This window comes from Rattus norvegicus, chromosome 5, assembly GCF_021556685.1.
Source record: "Rattus norvegicus strain SHRSP/BbbUtx chromosome 5, alternate assembly SHRSP_T2T, whole genome shotgun sequence".
Taxonomy (NCBI): domain Eukaryota; kingdom Metazoa; phylum Chordata; class Mammalia; order Rodentia; family Muridae; genus Rattus; species Rattus norvegicus.
The window spans coordinates 85403548-85424370 of record NC_141538.1 but is presented as its reverse complement, the minus strand read 5'-3'; the positions used below and the strand labels follow the sequence as shown (position 1 = coordinate 85424370).

Sequence of the window (20823 nt, the reverse complement as noted above, 5' to 3'; positions counted from 1 at the left end):
CAGCTAAGGGCCACAGTAGCCCTGCTGGAGTAAACTGATGGGGAGGGTATTGGGGAGCAAGTTCAAAGCTTCTGTGTTCACCAGCCTTCAAGGCAACAAGCTGGACCTGGAGAGAGAAGTGAGGGGCAGTCCTCCTAGTAGTGAGATTTCAGACAAGTGGTTGGGGAGGCTTTCTTGATGCCTTTGGGAACTTATTTCAGAAGACAGGACAGGGTAGAAGATGGAAGGGACTTACTCTTGAGATTGATGCGGGGAAGAGAAAGTTGGCTTGGCTATCCAGAGGAGCACTCAACACGCAGGAAGGCCTGGCTTTGGACAAGGCTTTGCTAGGGTCTACGCTTCCTTGGGAACACTGGCGCTTGAACCAAGGGTGGAGTGAAGCTAAGGCAATTGATTTGACTCAAGAGAGATTAGAGGAGACACAAGAGGGGCCCCTAAGTGTAAAGAATTTTAGAGAAGGGTGTTGGAGCTGAAAACCCTGTGCAGGAGGCTTTAGGGGAATCCTGAGAAAGGGGAGGGAGCTATTGGGACCTGTACGAAGCCAGGCGGAGCCTCCGAAAAGCTCAGGGTCTGCCAGGGGAGCGGGCGAAGGGGGGGCCGGCGGCGGGGCGCGGGGAGGCGGCGCGGGGGGGCGGTCCAGGGCTGATCGGGAGGCGGAGCCCCGAGCTGGGGGCTGCTGGCTAGTGGCTCTCTAGGCTCCTTAGCTCGGGCGTCCTGGTTCGCTTCAGTGTCCGCTGTCTCCACCGCTGCTTCTTCTTCCTTCTTCTCTACCGTCACCACCGCCCGCAGCACCGCAGCCCCTCCCGCCATGGCTGCCGCCGGCGCCCGGCGCAGCCCGGGCCCCGGCTTGGGGCTTCGGGGGCGGCCGAGGCTCCGCTTCCACCCGGGGCCGCCGTCGCCACCGCCACTGCCGCTGCTGTTGCTGTTTCTGCTCTTGCTGCCGCCGCCGCCGTTGCTGGCCGGCGCCACCGCCGCCGCCGCCTCGCGGGAGCCCGACAGCCCATGCCGGCTCAAGACTGTCACGGTATCCACGCTGCCCGCTCTGCGGGAAAGCGACATCGGCTGGAGCGGTGCCCGCGCCGGGGCCGCGGCCGGGGCTGGGGCCGGGACCGGAGCCGGGGCCGGAGCTTCTGCTGCTGCCGCCGCTGCTGCCGCCGCGTCCCCGGGCTCCGCGGGTTCAGCCGGTACAGCCGCGGAGTCTCGTCTCCTGCTCTTTGTGCGTAACGAGCTCCCTGGGCGCATCGCGGTACAAGATGACCTGGACAACACCGAGCTGCCCTTCTTCACCCTGGGTAAGGGTAGGCACCGCACACGCGGAGTCCCAAGAAACCCAGAACCCCTAAGTGATGCCGGACGGGTGGGGGCGCCCTGGGGATCCCCGCTCCAGGCTGCCCTGTTAGGGTTGGCAAAGGGCAGCCGAGGGGCCCTGAGGGCGCACAGGTGGTTGTAAAGGAGTGTGGGGCAGGAGGTTCTGGAGCGCGCGCTCTGGGAGCCCGGGGGCGTGCCAAGGATCCCGCAGCAGGGACCTGGCTCTCAGTTTTGCAATCCATTCTGTGAGCTCCGCCCCTTGCATCCCGGACGCTGGAGACCCCAAGTCGCTCTGTGTGCTCTAACCAGGGACTGGGCAAGGAAGACCCTTGTCCTGAAACCAGTTCACGGTCACGCCGCGCACAGCTCCTCTGGACAGCTCCAGTTGTCCGCCCCCTCTCTCTGATCTTGAGTTGTGGATTCTGCCCTTCCGGACCGGTTTTCTTAGGATCAATTCAGAGTGGCTACGTGAACAAGAAAAAGACCCAGTCCTCAAAAGCTTCCCTTCTCACCGGCTTGGTGACCTTGGCTAAGTCGTTTCCCCTCTGAGCTTCGGTTTTGACCTTCTGTAAATTGGGTCTGGAATCTACTGAGTTGATGTTTGGGGACTCAGGTTCTGAGCTCAAGATTTCCACTTTTAGATTCTCCCTCCATCCCTATATTCTTGTCACCTTCTCCTTTCCCCATTACTCCTAGTAGCGAGTAGGCTTGTTATCACTGTTCACTTACTGGGCTAATAATTATAAAGGCAAGAAAAAGGACAGAAGAGGAGACCGGTGGGGGTAGGGGGCTCAAATAGAAAAGTTAATCAGAAAGTTCGCCAGCAGCTTGCCGCCTGCTGATTCCCAGCGCGAATCCCGGAGGAGTCGGCCCTTCCGTGGAGCTGTGGGAAGCGCGGCTGATTTCCCACCCGGGTAATTGATAGCTTAATTATCTCAGAAAGCGTTTACAAAAATGTTGCTCCCCTTAGCTCTCCCGCGCTCGCTGCTCGCTCGCCCTCCCCACCCCTCTTGGGGACGCGGGGCCCGATTGGTTGTCGGAGTCAGGCCAAAAAAACAGTGCGGGAGAGGCGCCAAGGGCTCCCGTGAAAACGCTTCTTCAGAATCCATGTTTTTGGGGGTCGGGGGCATCTGAATCTTGTCCCAGTGTCGCGAAGTGGCGGGCTTCTGAGGCTGGCACAGTTAGGAGCCAGCCCAGAACCTCCGAGGTTAACTCTTCGCTTTCTGCAAAAGCCTTGCAGAGTAATGGAATAGATTTCACTATTCTGGGAATTCTGGTGCTTTTCGTATTTTCTGATACCTCCCTCCTTTCCCTTTCGTTTTGGCTCTCCTTTACGCATTCTAGCCAGCAGCCAAGCCAACCACTAGGTTTGAGGGCACTGTGCTTTTCTGACTGTTACTGGAGTGTGCTGAGCTTTCTGGAGGAGGCAAAGCAGGAGAACTACTGGTGGGTGCCCAGGGAACTTCCTGTGGCAGTGTATCTGGAGTGCAGCACAATTTCTCTCTCTCTCTCTCTCTCTCTCTCTCTCTCTCTCTCTCTCTCTCTCTCCCTCTCCCTCTCCCTCTCTCCCTCTCCCTCTCTCCCTCCCTCCCTCCCTCCCTCCCCTTGAAAATTACGCATAGACGCATGCACACAAGTTCACAGTCGTCTTTCTTATGTGCACCCATGCTGTTCATATCCAAGTCAAAGGATACATAAGGATCTAGGTAGTGTTCTGGAGGGCACCAAGCTCCCTCAGGTTCAACATTAACTCGCATTGGTGGAGTGCATGTAGTTGTGCTTTCTTCCAATACACAAAAGCGATCCTCACCTATTTCAATAGGGCCCCTTTCCCTCCATTCTGATATATCTCCCTTTGAGATATTATGAGATGCCAGGAGTGGAGAGTCTTCTAAATATCTATCCAAGTGAGGGAGGAATGCCGGCCTGTGAGTAGTGCCTGCACTGTCAAAACTCCAGAGCATTCAGTTTATTGAATGTGTGTATAAGGGCCAGTTAGCTATAGAAGTTCCCCAAAATTCTTGGAGCCAGCAGTTTGTGCCATTTTAAACATTGGCTTTCAAGAGAATGGGTGCCTCAGTAGGAGTCAGCAGAATCCTGAACTGGAAGTTTTGAGCCTTTCAGAATAAGCTTGAGAGTCTCTGATACCGTCCATTTGGAAACTTCCCCTGATGCACAGCTGCCAGGAGCTGGGTGACTGGTGACTTTCTGCCCCACCCCCCGAATGACCCGATACTTGCCTCTTTGGCTGTACTAAGCATTTTTGGACCCACACAGAGAATTAGGTTCCACCTCCACCCCTCTTTCCACCCCAGAGTCCTGCATTGGCAGCTCAAGAGCTCCCGACAGGGATTTGGCTAGCGAGGTACTCAGCAGATGGCAGGGTATAGCAGGAGCTGTGTAGGGAGACGTGGGCTTTTTATTTGTGTTGGTCTTAGACTGTTTGCATGTAAACATGGAGTGCACAATGAGCTTGTAGAGGGCCAGGCTGGCTGGCAATGAGGGCTGGTGGTAGCACCAGGAGGGGGTGGGCAGTGTGGGCTATTTATGCTCACCTCTAACCAAGCTTCTGAGGCAGCCCCAGTGCACCTCTGGACCTTTATTCCTGCTGTCTAGCATTTGTTTCTGAACCTTTAGGCTAGATTTTTTGCCACAACTTTGTCCTTTTAGGAAGGGGTGACAGCTGTGTGTACAAAATTGGGACTCAAATCCTGCCACTAGTGGGGAGTGTGGAGCCACCACTAGGGGATGATGCTGTCTAGAAAAGCCTTCCCTGCCATTACTTGGGTCCTGGACTCAGAGTTGCTAATTGTATTAACGGTTGCAAAAGTACAAAAACTTAGTTAGGGACTCTTAGTATAACTCTCTGCACACATTTTCTAGCATCCTCATTCACTAAAGTCATCTTATTCCAGTCTGGTTTCTTCTTCTTAGACTTATTAGCTTTGCTATTGACGATTCTTGAGGGGTGGAACTCTTTTTCTTTGGATGCCTTCCTTTTTGTATCTACACCCTCCCATTAAATCAAACTGCATTCTATAGAAGGGCGTTCATTTTAGATGTGAAAATTCTCCTAAGTTTCAATGTCTGGGCCTCTTACTTTGAATCTGATTATGTCAATGGCATTGACAAAGTAAAATGTCCCTAAAAGTGATCAAGGAATAGCAAGTAGTTATTGAATCTTTAATGTCCTGCTGAGAATTTTATTCTTGCCATGTATTATTAACTCACACAAAATAATATGGGGAACGAACAACTGTAATCCCATTTGATAGATGAGGATGCATTCTTAGAGGTTCCAGTAGAAAGTGGAACTGTAAGTAAGTGTAGAACTGGAACTGGGATCCTAATCTTTTGAATCTTTATATTCTTGGCAATTGTCAAGCTGGCATTCTGAACAAAATGTGCTATTTATATTGGGCAAGGTATTGGATAGAGAGACAGTCTAGGCATCAGCAAGATGAAAACCATCTCTGTAGGAATCACCACTCTGTCTGTGAGCTGAATAGGAGGGTTTGAAAGTGATACTTGAATTAAATAATTAAGTCCTGGGATTCCGGGCTGTCAATAGCATACTGCTTCCTGGTTCCTATGAATATGGAGATGATGTGACACCAGGGAAGAAAGACTTATCTATAGATTTGAGGAAATTTCTGGACACTTTCCATAGCAGAAAAAAATTGGGCTCATGTGCTCTGAAGATTGTAGAAGGAAATTTGAAGGGAATTTGAGTGTTAAAATGTAGCATGGGAACTTAGTGACAGGATCTAGTAATCTCTGCCATGTTCACTGTGACCTTGAATAGGTCATTTATCCCTCCAGAAATTCAATTCTTTGTGCTTTAATATGAGTGGGTAGATGAGACCTAAAATAATTCTTTAGTGTAAAGCTTCTATGAAGTTGAAGTGCTCTGACCTACTCTGCCACTTTGACTCACTCCTCGTGCTTCTCACTTTGTTTTCCATTGTTGGTAACATGGGGGTGTTGGTAAGGATAGAAGGGCTTCTGAGGTGAACCTGTGTTCACCCAGTCCTTGTCCACTGCCAGGCAACCCTGCAGTCTGCACCTGGATTTAACTTTCATGTCCATGGATAGGAAGATGTAATCCTTTCTTCTGTTCATGATAGTCAACAAGCCACACTGTTTACAACCTGTCCTGATTTAGCCAAAGGAGAAGAAAAAGTGGTAAATCTGAGTAAACATGATTTCTGTGTTAATTTATTCTACTGTGCAAAACTGACAGAACAATGCAATATATAGCCAGTAGGGATGTGAAGAAAGACACAGTCCTTGAGTCTATCTTTAAATACACCTACATAAGTATGTCTTATGCCAAATTCTATGGCTGGACCCCTGAAAGGATGTTCCTTGCAAAAAATTGGTCAGCTTAGGTAGAAGAGAAATATATGATATAAAATGATAAGGTGGTCAGTCCAATGATCAGTCTAGTGACAGTTTTTGGAAGTCTTCATAGAAATTGATACTCAAAGGTGGGTTAAAGGATTAGGCCCCTAACTGAGGGTGGTTGTGAGGAGAGAATTTAATCAGAGAACAGTTCACAGAGAGCTGAAGAAGTTTCCTTCAAATGTCACCAGTTCACAATGAGGAATCTGTGCTTTTGTGGGAAGTCTTATTTTAAAAATCTCTGAAAGGCAAAGATAGAAAGTAGACCAAGGCTGGGGGGAGCTGTCCAGCAGCTCATGTGCTGACCCCAAGGTTATAGTACAAACATGCTGGAAGATGATGAGGTCACTGTTCACAGAGAACTAGCAGCTTTTGTTCAAACATTAGAAAGCGGACATTTGGCCATAGAGACTATGTGTCTGTTTTCACGTTTCTGGTTTGATTCTAAAGATCCATACCCTTTATTTGGAAGGAGGAACAGTGGTTACAAGTAAGCTATGTCTCAAGAAGAGAATCCTGACTCCAGAATATTTGGTAATATCAATTCTATTGTTCAGTTGGGAGAGATTCTGGTAGAGAAAAGGGGGTGGGGCTATCTCAAAATAATGCTATGTTTCAAGCAATGTGTGTGCTAGATCTGTAATTAAGTGATATGTTTAGGTAACAATCAAATATCAGTGGCCATCCTTCTGTGATGGGGGATAATTGTAACCAGTTTTTGTAGGCTGCAGTAGAACAGCTGTGTTAACTGAGCTTTTGATTTGTATGTTTTATTTCTTTCCTTTTCTGCCCTTTTTTTCCTACACTCTACCCAACTTCTTTCCAGCTCAAAGCTAATGAAACCCATTTAACACTCTAAGGCAAAGAGAAATTCATTGTCTGCTATCAGAGAGTCCCATGAAACAGAGAAGGGAATGGGGTAGGGAGAATGGAAGGTCCCTTTTCTCTTCAGTCCACGTCATCTAGATTTGATGTCTGAGGTGCTGTATGTGTGTGCATTGTGGGTTGTGGTGGTGGTGGTGGTGGTGATGGTAGTGGTGTTGGTCATGATGGTGGTAACAGTAATGAAATAGCAGACCTGTGTTGGCTTTAGTGTGACCCAGAGCTTAATTGTGGTAGAAATGGTGACTAGGCTTCTTGAAAAATCTTCTCATCCCCTTGTTTAATGTACCACTGGTCTTATCTGATTTCAGAGGACATGGACATGTGTTCTGAGAGAAGGAGGCCTGGAAACTGGCAGTGACCTCTTAAGTGATGTCCTGCAACTGTTATCTTGTTGTCTCCTTTGATTACAAACTCTCAGAATGCATTGAGTCCACTGTTTCGATGTTATGTAGCAAGACTCGGGCCTGGACAAAGGAACGAACGAGTTAAATCCAAAGATCCTTGCTTACCCCAGAGCTCTTAAATTTCACATTCTGCCTCATAATGCTAGACCTCTTAAGGTTAGAGGACTAACTTTGATACATCTCAGTGAATGCAGTGTTGTTGATCATCATAAAGTATACTGGTCTCTTCTCCTTTTCTGTCATAAAAGTAAATAAATATAACCCTCAAGGGGAAAAATATTCTTAGGGAAATTGGATTTGTTTTCTGTCCAAATATCCAGTTGGCTGGTTCCAATCTTTCCAAAACAGTCCTGTCAGTTGGTGAATTTTTGTCCTGGGTAAAGAAAAGGGAATTTTTCTTTAGAGGGTGGTCAGGAGAGGCCTGTTCTTCTCTGAAAAGGGGATGGTCATATTTGTAGTTGGGTTTCAGCAGGCACACAGGCTTAGTTTGCTGTGCTGGCACTTCCCTTAGTTCTCTTCCTGACCAGCTAGTGGCAACAGAAGATTAACTATAGTAAGAACTGGTTTTCCCTTCCCTACAACAGAGCAAACAGTTTTCTGCCCCACGAGGAAGCAGACAGCAGTGCTTGGCAGGGCTTGCTCTGCCTGCCGCTACATGCTGTCTGCTTTCAACTGCTTTTTTTCTACTGTAGGCAGTTATTTTGGACAGCAACCTCCAGAAAGATTTCTCTTTAGAATGGAAAAAGGATAAGCATTGTCCACAGAAATGCTACGTTCAAGACTGAGAAATCTGAAGTTTCACCTCTCCATGCTAGAATGTATATTCAGCTAAGTCTGTAAGTTGAGATTGGGGAGGACATTATACACGTATAAGATTTTAATGAGCAGAGGGAAGAACTTTCTCTGTTCCCTTGGTAAGGAGCATTTTGGGCACAGCAACACATCGCTGTGCTGCAATTCCAGTACACAACTCACTTGTTTGCCCCTACAAGTCTTTTCTCCGTAGTCTCTTATATCCACTTGATTTTATAACCCTTCCAAATATAAGGGGTCTTTCCACCTGGCATTTTGTTCTTACTCTTAGACCATAGTTCCCATTCAATCTATAAATGCCTAACCACCACCCTTAGAAAATCCCTTCTCACCTTTCATTGTAAGACTGAATTCTAATGCCAAATTTTCAATGAAGCCTTTCCTGATCGCTTTGCCTCAGCATTGACCATTCCCTGTCAATATAAACAACAACATGACAACAGTAAGTCCTTGGAAAGTTATCAAGCACTTTGACATGCCTGACTTCCCTGGGATCATGGGATATGTATGAGTCAATTACATGGACCACTGCATTCAGGAGACTTATCTTCCATGTTTGTATATGATTATGTACCTGTGTTCAAAGACAACAAAGTTATATGTGAAAAGTAAATTCTAAAGTATATGAAAGATACAAGTTCTATACAGAGTAAACAAATAAAAGAAGAAAAAAGCATTCAGTATTCTGAGATGAGGGACTTAGTTTTAATATAAAATATCATAGAGTGAGTAGTTTATTAAAAATGTGAGATTGGAGTAAATGCTTAGGAGAAATGAATTATCTCCCGAAAAATCTAAGAAGGAATATTGTAAGCAGAGAGTAAGTAGTCCCTGAAAGACCCAATTCAAGATCACACCTGGGTAATTCAACACACATCCTGGGATATTCAATGAAGTTGAAATGAGATGGGCAAAGGTGGTAGTCAGGAGCCAAATCACACATGACCTGGCAAGGAACTGGACATTTAGGAAGATAACATGTTTAACAAGTTCTGAGATATTAAGTGTCAGAAGAAGAAAACAAGTCAATGGCATGGCAGATATCAGATCCTATATGTACTGACTTCTTAATCCAATGTGTCATCCTCCTTCTTTAGGGAAGGGCAACCACCAGGCAGTCAAGGATGAAAGAATTAAAAATCTAATAGTGTCAAGTAACTAACCTTATCCTAGAAATTGTGACCATCTACTGTCAATAACTATGCTCCATGTAACACTGGCTGTCTGCTACTGTTTTAAGTGTTTCGCAGTGTTGAATGACAAATGTGGTTTGTGTGTGATCCAAGCAAGCATAGACCTCAGAGAAGCTAAGAAACACACTCAAGACTGTATAGCAATTATAAACCTATAAACCCAGTTCTGCCTGGTTCTTTGGTTTCTGCATTTTCTCTGCCTTGCTGGCTGCACAAATCAGGGGAACTGTGAAATTTTGGTCTCTTTGTCCACCATATTTTACTTCTTGTTACTTCTCACTACTACTCATTACCAAGAAGTTTCAGCATATAGGAGTTGTTGTATGAGTGTCTTTACAGGTCCAGGGGAACTAAGCACTTAGTTTCTGTCCTACAGGTAGCTGAATTAGCATCTCCATAGGAAACACCATCTCTCTGTCTCTCTCCCTCTCCCTCCCCACCCCCCGTCTGTGTGTGTGTGAGGGGGGGGAGGGAGGAAAAGAGAGAGAGAGAGAGAGAGAGAGAGAGAGAGAGAGAGAGAGAGAGAGAGCCCAGTACTTTTTTTGCATTGAGCATTGAGCCTTGTTTCATATTCTCTGGATGTTCCTGCCATCAATAAACTTGATTGAATTGCAAACTCCATTTCTTTTGTGTCTCCTGAGGTACCTCCCTCCTTTCTTCTCTTCTCTTCTTTCTTACAGTCTTCCTTTTTCCCTCATCCTCCAAGCCTTTCCATTCTCCCATTTATTGGGAATGTCCCACTTTTATGCTATGTACAGCCTTATAGAAGACTTTTGACTTTGTCATTGCAGGAATTTATAGAAGTTTGATGTTCTCTTTCTAGCAATGGTGAGTATGTCTGGTATTTGAGGTACATAGTTGACTTTTATCTGGTTACACTTTCTTGTCATTCCTCTGTTCAACTCTGATTTCAAACTTTGTTTAATTCTTGTGCTTTTTAGCAGTATTATGCAATTTTTTCTATTTTCTACCTTGAAAGTTGGATGCCTGTGGGATTTTAGGCACAAAATATCACATATTAGACTGCTATAAACATCAAATAATATGTGCTCTTCTAGAATATCAGAATGAGATAATATGCCTTTTTTGAGTTCCAGGCAAATAGATCCTTCATTGAATTAGCAAAGAGATATTCATGTTCCAATAACCTTTATGGAATCCAGTGTATCTCTGACGGAAGAGCAGTGAGCTGAAGTGAAACATGTACCCATTTTGGTACATTTTCTATCTAAAACCTGATACAAAATCTCCAAGGCACTCATATCTAAGCTAGGACTTATATCTGCCATCTCTATAAGTCAGTCTCTGCTTACTTATCAATAAAGTGAATGGAATACAGCAATCATGTGTGTGGGTTTGTTTGCTGTTTTGTTTTGGTGAACTCTCCATAAGCTAACCATTAGTCTGGACCCAGAACTGTGTACAAGTTTTACTTACATTAAGTCTTAGGATTCTAAAGAGACCCCGAGTGCCCAGCATAGCCCAGCATGTTTCATGCTTCTTTGCCACCTGGGATCTTTATTGTTTTGTTTTGATTTGATTTGTGGTGAGGAGAGGAGGTAGAGGTATGAATAAATTGTGAATGTAGACTCCTGTTATTCCCTCCTCTTTCGATGTCTGGATTCACTGCCTATGCCTCTCCTCTCCCTCCCTCTTCCTCTGTCAGTAAGGCACAAAAGAATGAAACTGGCCATTGATCTCTGCCAGCTATGGGGAGGTGGGGGCAAGAGGGAATTCTGGGGTTGTCTGAGGACACTTTAGGCAGAGAAGCACGGAGACAGTGAGTCTAAGGCTGGTGAATGTTGGTGTAGTAGGAGGGGGATATTTCTCTGCCTTCTGGTGGTGGCTGGCTGACAGAGCCTTACTCTCGGGCACACAAGGAAGTCACAAGTGGCTTTGCAAGCAGCTGAGAAGAAAGGAACATTTCCATTAGCAGAATCAGCAGGAAAGAGATTTCCAGTCACAGTAATAGCTGCATTTGGGGGAATCATTTCAGTGGTGCTTGTGGGTGGAGGAAGGAAGGGGGTGGGATGTCAAGGAAAGGCATAGGATATGTCTGCTTTCCTTGATGGCTAAGTGAAAGCCAGGTGTCAAAGGGAAAGTATCTATCCAGTAGCACTGATCCTTTGACCAGTTCAGGGCTTCCTGATGCCTTCCATATGGACAGCACTCCATCTAGGCATCCTGAGGAGAGGCTGCCTGCCTAATGTATGCTGTCTGTGTTCCAATTACCTGGACTTCTCCTCTTAAGGCTTTCACAGTCTGCAGCAGCCTCCCAAGCTCCCAAGATTTGTATAGAGAAAAGGATCATTTAACTTAAGCTTTTTGTGTGTATGTGTGCATGTATGTGAGGTTAGCATCGCGTGTGAGTTACAGTGCAACCCGAGTTTCAAGGAAAGAATTGCTGGGGCAAGAGGGTCAAGTCAGCACAAGGTACTGATATGACATGTCCAACGGAGGGATTCCTGAGATGCCCTGGCTTGTGCATGACTTCAGCTGACCTTCTGATATTCCTTGTCTCACCTGAGGCCATATCCTCGCTGATGATGTAAACATGGCTGAATTATTGACCTTAGAGTGGAAGTGCCACTCCCTCTTCTCCTAGAACACACTTTATCACTATTGCTTCTTTAGAGATACCTTGTTTCTTTCTCTTTCCTTGCACTTAGAAAGATTTATTCCCCCTGGGATGCTTATACCTACCTGGTATGATTGCTACATGTGGCAATAACAATACAAAGTGTTGAAGTAAGCTTGAGTTAGATGAAGGATGGGTGAATATTCATTTCCTATTAACAAGTCACAGGCAGTATTTGGAACATATCAATGGTAATATTCTCTCAGTAGTTACCTAAAACCTAAATAGGAGTAGGCAGAATACATCTTATTCAGAAACCTTAAAGCTCGGTGTTTTTATTCTTGTAGGAGAACACAGTGGTACTATGGGATTTGGTCTCTAAACTCACTTAATCTGGACCTCCCCATCTCATGATACCAGTAATCTAAACTAAAGAATCACCTCACCTCTCTTTCCTTGACTCGTGTTTTTTAAACAGCTAATCCTCTAGAAAATTTTACTTGTAAAATGACTTTGGATAATTCATCTCTCATATTTGCCAATGCTGTCACCTATGTTCAAACCACACCCACCCCAACATTAGTCTCCCCGCTGGTCTTCTGATACTTTCTCTTTCTTTTGTCATTGGAACCCATGGCTCACGGGCCAATTGAGTTGCTTTACTTGAATTTGAATAGCCTATAATCTGATTAACTCGTCAGAAATAAGGTTGAAAATCAGAAACAAACCAACATGTACTGACATGACAGTGATATGGGACTGTGATTCCTGTGACCATAAAACTGAATGTGCTGGGACAGAGCCACACCGATTTGTTTCTGTGTAGTATGTGGCCATTATTGCTCTTTGGCTGGCTGGTAAAGCTGAAAATATTTACTAATTGTTCTTTATGTAAAAGGCTGGCCACCCCCTGCTGCAAAGTAGCCAGAGAAATCTTTTCCAGGAAGCAAATTGCTTCTTGCTACTTCCTTGTTTAAAGCCTCCAATTACTCTTAAGATAAAATTCCTAATTCCCTTTCATGGTCCACAAAATCTTAAATAATTTGCCTTCTTCCTAGTTCAACATCTACCATTTTTTCTTTAGCTCACAAAACTCAATTATTACCTTCTTTAAGATCTTCTCCCTAGCCAAAGTATTCATTTCCTTCTCTGTACTTTCTATACCATAAAAAATCTTGACTCAGCAATTTCCAGAGGTAAGGAGGATTTTGTGTGCCCTTTTGCTTTGGGAGACTTGAAATTCAGGACAGTATGTATATGTGTGCTGACTGAAATGTACAGGAATGGGGTAAAGTTTCTGCATACCAGGAAGCCCTGTGGATAAAGCTCTCATAAAAACCAGTGGGTGGGTGATGAGGTCATGTGCAGTTAGTCTTGAGTTGATACCCATTCTGCTTGATGTTACTATAAAGCCTCACTTCATTTCTGGGCTATCTCTCTCTCTTTAATGTGATGTGATTGAATGAAATCATCTGTGAAGCTCTTCTCGGCTATAGGCTTCTGCAGGAGCCCTGGAGGGAGAGGGTTCCCTCTGAGAGCTGCTGAGGCTATAACTGTATCCTGCTGAAACCTTAGTCCTTTCTCACTTCGCTTCCTTTATGGGGCCTCTAAGATCAAACCCTAAGCTCTGAGCCCAGGTGTGACTGGAGTTTTCAAGTCCACTCTCACTAATTTGTGGGAAAACCTTCTTCAGTTTTGTTCCTTTTAGCTTCCTCTAGGGAGGGAGACTGGAGAAGCTGACCACTCAAGGTACCCAATTACTTGTCTGCCAATACTGGGCCTCCTACTGTCTCTCCCCCCTCACCTTCTCTCTTCTTTTTGTTCTCTTGGCCTCTTTAAAACATCTCTCCAAACTCCAAAGGCGTCTAGAGAGTGGCTCCCCATTCACCTCCTTCCTTGCTTCCAGAGGGCGAACAGAAAGTCTCTCTGGCTCTCAGAAGGAGGGCAGAAAGCAGGATTATGGGAGGGGAGGGAGGAGAGTGATCTGGTGAGTAGTGTGGGAGCCTGTGTCTTTGCAATGGCTGAAATAAGGATTAGAAGGTAGAGCAGGTTCTGCAAGTCTGAGAAGTGCACACTCTGACTGCAGAACACAACCCTGGTTCTGCTTCTGCATTTGCTCTGTGATTTCAAATAGATGACAGTCCCTATTTGGGTCTCAGCCAGGATTAAGCAAATGTCAAGAGGCTTCTCCAGGGAGTTGAGGAGGATTGGGCCACACAGGATATTTTGTCGGGAGAAATTTTTCAGGCTGCTCCACTGCTAGAATTTCAGGGGCCTGGGGTGATGTCCAATATGCAGTTGACAGTTCATAAATGTTTGCTGAGAGAAAGAATGAATGAATGATGAAAGAAGAATATGTGTGGGCGTACTGTCACTTTCCACTTCCAAATACATGAGATACGTTGCTAATCAATCACTTAGTCATGGCTCCAAGATTCCTTCTGGATGCAAGACTTCATCACTCACTACCAGTCAATTGATGTTAACATGTGTAGTAAATTTAATTCACATTCCCTCAACCAAACCGGCTTACCCAAGGACCTTGACCTCCTTGTCCAAAGCTTACTTTTTCAGACATTCATCAATTCAGATCCTGTCGTTGTCAGGGTTTCTACTGTTGTAATGAAACACTGTGACAAAAGCAACTTGGGAAGGAAATGGTTAATTTGGCTTACTTTTCAGCTATACCTTCATCACCAAAAATAAGTCAGCTACATAGATAATTCAAGTACCCAGAGGCTGGGCCTGATTCAGGGGCCACAGAAAAGAGTTTCTTACCTCTCTTGCTGTGCATTGCTTGGTCAGTCTGTCTGCCTTCTTAAAGAACTCAGGAAAACCAGCAGGGAGTGGTCTTACCCACAGTGGGTTGGACACCCACATCAACCAATAATTTAAAATATTCCCTATAGGCTTCCCTATAACCCAATTTTTGGAACCATTTTCTAAATTTGGGTTTCCTCTTTTTAAATGACTATATCCTATGCCAAGTTGACTTAAAATTAGCTAGGACAAACCCTGTGCCTGGCTCCCTGGAGACTAGAAAATGTAGCCTATTGGGATAATCACATTTGTGTGTTTTCATCTTCCAAACTGTTTTTCATGAGTATTTTCAGTATTCCTATATTACAAATGAAAAGGTGAGATAGGCATTAAAAGAGACCAGGTCTATTACATGTGGTCACATAATAAATAGTACTAGCTGCATTTACTTTGAAAAATAATCCTCATATGGATAGGACTCCAGAATAATGATATGGATAGAAGATAGAATTTTATAAGAATTAGGGACTGTTGAATACTCATCCCTAAATGGAACATCCATACCATCCCTTGTAAGTTCTAGAACCATTGTGGAGAATAGGGTGGGAATAATGTAAGAACCAGAGGATGCAGAAAACTGCTGTGAGGTACTGTGTTCTGGATATGGCATAGCCATTACACTAATTAAATCACAGAAATTGTGCCTACTTGTATAAGGCCAACCTCAAGGGTAGTTCCATCATCATTTAGCAAGGATGTGGGAATGGGTTCCCTTCTTGAGGAACCTAGGCAATTAATGGTTACCAAGGGAAAGAGAATCATTTTCTTCAGTGGTGTAGTTATCCACGTTTCTTCACTGTTAAGTTATCCATGCTCTAGTAAATAACTACCATTCATGCTCACGGGAGTAACAAAAATTAAATTGGATAACTCAACAAAACCAAATCCAATTAAGCTGACTTAGCAAAAGGAGAAGGGCTTGATAGGAGGAAGAGGAAGATCAGTGAGAGCTCCATGGTAGTAATAGAGGGTAATTAGGAGGTAAAACAGACAATGCACATCCTATAAATATCAAATTCTAAATTAATTTATTAAATTAAAAAGGGCATAATTACTGTTATAGAAAATATAGTCAATGCTACCTAAATTCATATCTTTTGCAGCAAGAAATAATTACCAGATATGGATGCTCTTCTAAAATTCATATTTGTCCACTTTCCAATATTTCTTCTACTACTTATATTGTATACACAATATGTTTTATTTTAAAACATTCATATCTCATAATTACTGCCTTTACATAGAGTATGTCCCTGATTCTTAGTTTTTCTTTCACTTCCCTAAGAAACAGCTCTTAAGTGCATCGTATATTCATTCAGTATAGACAACCTAATTTTCAAGGGGTACTGGTTATGAGTTTGACAGGAGCAAGACTCATCTAGGAAGAGGAAATATCAACCTAGCAATTGCTTCCTTCAGTCTGGCCTGTACAAAAGTCTGCAGGGCACTTTTTTTTGATTAATGATTAATGTGGGAGGGCCCAGTCCACTCTGAGTAGTACTATACCCAGGCAGGTGCTCCTGGGTTATACAAGAGAGGTAGCTCAGCAAGCCATGGCCAGCAAGCCAACAGTAGCACTTCTCCACAGCTTATGTTTCAGTTCTTGTCTCCAGGTTCCTGATTTGAGCTCTTAACATGGCTTTCTTCAGTTTCAGACTGTGACGTGGAATTAGAAGCCAAAGGAACTCTTTCTTCCCCAGGTTGCTGACGGCCTTGCTTGGTCTTTAGTCACAGCAATAGAAAATAAACTAGGGTACAAACGAATATGTTTCTCTTTCTTGCCAATTTAAATGCTACTATGATTCTACATCATTTCTCTTTAGTATTTGTAATTGTAGTAACTAGTGTTTATTGCATTTCTACTCTTTTTTTTTCCAGGGCTGGGGACTGAACCCAGGACCTTGTGCTTCCTAGGCAAGCGCTCTACCACTGAGCCAAATCCCCAACCCCGCATTTCTACTCTTAATTCTTAATTTTAACCCCAGAAATACAAGCATGTTGTACCTTTCATGTAATACAGGAATACTATAAAAAGGGAGCCATTCCTTCAAGTCCATTCCCAAGAGGTGGCTACAGTGGGTAGTTTACTGGCATCCATTTAGAGCAAATAATTGCCTGAAGAACCATCTCTGTCTCTAATGCATCCACAAAGGAGGGGAGACTCATGCATGTTCGCTCACTCTGCAAAGTTCTTGCAGGCAGTTCCCGGAAAGGGAAGGACTCCTCTTTAGTTGGAAAGCAGCTTTTGAACTAGGTTTCATAAAAAATCAGAGGAGCATATTCTGCTCTGTGACTCCGTGAAAGAAATTCTCTCCTTTTATCTGTCTCTAACACCGGGATTCAAATTTCATTTGGGCCAAAGTTTCCATAGCTTAGAAATATACTTTGCAAGCACATCACTTCCCTGAAACCACAAAGGTGATACCCACTCTACATATGGCATATAAGAAAGATGGCAGCTAAGGATTCCAATGTGTTTTTAATAAAAAGGTTGCATGGCTAGAGAATGTTCATGGACAATCTTACATTTAATTGCATATGTAACCTTAACTTTAAAATTTAAAACAAGAAATACAAGCTTGCTGTAGAGTTCACAGAGTTCATGAATACTAGAACGAGTAAGTTTTTCTCCAAGCTTCTATCTGAGAGGTAATTATAGTGAGTAGACTTCTGGTATCTCTTTGGAGCAGATATTTGCCTGAAGAACCATCTTTGATGTGACAATAAAAGAGAAGCAACTCATTCAATGACACTACACTTAGCTACCTTACAAGACTTTTCTGAACATGCCAAGGCACCAAAAACCATTTTCATATTTCCTTCATGTTTCAGTAAATTCTCACCTATTGTGTACACACACACACACACACACACACACACACACACACACACACAAAACCACACACACACGTACACACGTACAGACATTTCATATATATATTCATACATATATATATTCATACATATATAGAGAGAGACATGGATAAAGTATATTTATATACGCCATCAGCTAGCTTATTGTTATAAACAAATATCTGACAGAAGAAATTAAGAGAGGAGATGTTTAATTTGGTTCATGATTAAGAAGGTACACTCACCATAGCAGAGAAGACATGGTGACTGAAGTGTACCAGTCTGTGATACAGCTGATTTACATCACGATTGAGCAGAAAGCAGATAGTATTCACAAGAGAACTCTAACTCATAAGAAGTCTGACTCCATGAATAGCTTCCTCTGTCTAGTCTCACTTCTTAAAGGTCCCATGATTTCTCAAAACAGTGCAACCAGCTGGGGAACAAGTTATCTAACACTTGAGACTGTTGGGGATGTGTGTGTGTGTGTGTGTGTGTGTGTGTGTGTGTGTTTGTGTGTGTGTGTGTGTTTACGTGTATGTGTGTGTGTATGGATATGTATATATGTGTGTACGTGTATGTATACATACAAAGTATACATAGATGTACAAATGGTTAAGAGACAGACAGAGCAAGGGGGATGTACTCTAAGAATATGATTCTCCTGTCTGGAGAATTAAAAAAAGAAACTGAACTTTGGGGAAAAAACTGACAGAAAGGGAATGACTGTCAAGAGTTCCTAGAGAGCATTTGATTTATGATTGATAAAACCCTTCTTCTATTTCCTTAAACTTTTTACTTGAGTGGGAAGACAGACTATTTTAAGAAGACCTGTCTGGTTTAAGACTGAACTCTTGTTTCTGAGGCCATTTAGATTGGCAGTTAGAAAGTCTATTAAAGAAGAGAATCATAAAAAAATAATAGATGTACATTAAACATTTCATTTTAACGTGGAATACATAAACGAGAATGTATTTGCCAAGTTTGGGATGTAGACATTAGGTATTGTTTTGAGTCTGGGTCATCTGATTGTAGTTTGGGCCCATCTTTTTGCATAAACCATGCTCATAATGCACCAAAGATGATCTCCAATCTCAGTTTCACTAAAAGAGACTGAGGACTTAGCTGCTTGCCAAGTCATTCTTTTAGAATTTTATGATTCCTTTCTAAATCTTTATAGTTGTCATGCCTGACCTAACTCACTGGCAGTATTTAAGTAACTTTGGCTTTTTTTTTAATACAGTAAAATCATCTCAGTCTCATAGAAACTACTTTCTTTGGATGCTCATAAATTTTTAATCTGGACTCTATTTCATTAAAATTTAAAGTCATAAGAAACACAATGAGCATAAATAGATTTGGGAAACAAACTGGTTCCCCAAGGAGAGTGTGTGTAAGGTGATGTAACTCAACTGGTGATAGAGTTCTTAGAGTACTGTAGATGGAGCCCCTCACTACTCCGGCCTCTCAAACTCTAAGAACTCGGGATGCTCTACTTGTACCTGCAAAATTTGACCTTGCAACTTGTGATAGTGATATTTATAAAGTATATGCCTGGAAATTGCACAACTGAGTTAAAAATAGCAAAAGAGAAACCTCGCAATGTTTTAAGTGGGTTTCTAGTTTATGTTGGGCTTAATTCATAACTATCCTGAATGTAAGCAGCTGCAGGCTGAATGCACCTGCCAAGGACAATCCAGAAGCTAAGCCAACAGTTGGTGAAGGCAATGACAGAAGAAAGCTTTATGTGATCATTTGATTCTTAGAAATGTGATGTAGCAATCTTAGCCCCTTGATACTGGTTTCCTTCTAACTATGCTGCTAAGAAGAGGAAATAACACCTCAGCGATGAATCAGAAATATCATCTCTGGTATCTTGAGATTCATGAGCACCCATCCCACCAAATCTCAAACCCACATACTTTGGATTCCTAAGAAGTTGCTCTCTATCATCTTGAATTTGGGTGAATTTGAGGGATGCATCTTAATGCTTTCTTTGGCTTTTGAATGACAGAACAGTGATGAACAGACGGGATCCAAATTCATTACGGCCAGGGATTCCAGGATTCTCCCATGCTAATCTCTTGGCCGTGTAAACTGAGGCCAAGGCCGAAAGGAGACTTCCACCTTTCTGGACGATGGTGGAATGAGACTGCTTCTTATTACAGATATGAAATAGCAAACCTAGATTCTTTCATATCCAACAGATTTTGCTAAATCCTTACCTGTTGGGGAGAAGTGGGCAAATGATGCAGGGGCTGTGTGTGTGTGTGTGTGTGTGTGTGTGTGTGTGTGTGTGTGTGTGTGTGTTGTGTGTGTATACTGCCAAGGGTTCTCCTATTTTATGAGGTGCAGAGTATAATTCAAAACTCATTTTGTGGATGTCTCGCTCCATAAAATCTCTTCTAGTAAAAATGGCTTAGAATTTGTTTTGATTTTTCCAGCATATGTTCTTTAAATACCTCTTCATATCATTTTTCTCTTTCTTTCTCTCTCCCTTCTCTCACCCTTTTCTCAAGGACCCTGTCCTAGGGTCTTCTGAGGAGACTCAGCCAGTGAAGGTGGTCTCCAGAGAAAGGAGCCTACAGAGTAAGTTAATGGGCTGGCAAATGATTGTGAACATGCTTGCCTTTCTTGGATGATTCCTGTGCAAGGATATTAGCTCAGGAAATGACTTCAGGGATCTGGCTTCTATAGTGGTAGTTATGCTTTTAGAAGCCATTCTTATTTGGGGCAAAGTAAAACTCTTTTATGGCCTTCGTAGTGCATCCTAATAGCAGCTACTTTGTTTTCCTGGCTTCCTCATGGTGCTCCTAATCGCTTCCAGTACTGCTCCAGTGCCTACTGTAAGAAGGTGTACTGGATGGTGCCTATAGAGTCATAGTTACAGGTTGTTTCTCCCTTGCTTTGAATCTCCAGTGGCTCCACATTGTCTATGGAATTAAGGGTCCATATTTTGGCATCCAAGCTCTCTACAAGGACCACATCTATAACTGTTCTTTCTCATAATTTTCTACCTATATTTCAGTCAAGGTTGACTTTTAACTATTCTGGGGAAATTAGCTCTCTTTTTCCAACTATATTTGGATGTCCTTGCCTACATAAATTTTAGCTTTGGAAGTTTATTGATGAAAATGTTCATTACTGGTCCCTTCCTCTCCTAATTAAGTTTTGCACATGCTTATTCAGGACACTTTATTTCATATCTGTTTCAAATCCCATCTCCTCTGCTGAAATATTGATGCTCATCTTTTATTTACTCCTCTATCTGTCAGAGTATAATACTATATAGACCTATAGTGACTGAAAAGAATGAGTTTTAGATTTTACTTAATTAATTAAAATCTTGGTAATAACGAGATGTGGTCAGTGGCTTTCCTACTGAAATACAGAGCAGAAACTTCAGTTGGGTAGCCCCATTCGCTCATGAGGTCCTCAAGGCTTTAGATGGAGTGTTGGGCTTTGGGTCTTGTTACCTTGACAACAAATCTTTTACTAAATACTTGTCCATAAATGTTGGTAGAACTGCCTTTTTTTGGACAAATGACTACATAACTCATAACTA

The 20823-nt window shown here is 43.2% G+C and overlaps 1 protein-coding gene across 6 annotated transcripts in view; it reads left to right on the top strand.

Annotated features, from left to right (window-relative positions):
* Positions 1 to 682: 682 nt before the first annotated feature.
* Astn2 (astrotactin 2) overlaps positions 683 to 20823 on the top strand; it is a 975380-nt gene continuing 955239 nt past the window's right edge. For 5 of the 6 annotated variants that reach the window (XM_087659925.1, XM_087659924.1, XM_087659923.1 and 2 more), the window contains exon 1: positions 683 to 1292. In XM_087659925.1, coding sequence (XP_087516051.1) covers positions 809 to 1292 — 484 coding nt within the window. In that variant the 5' untranslated portion in view covers positions 683 to 808. 6 annotated transcript variants of the gene reach the window in all.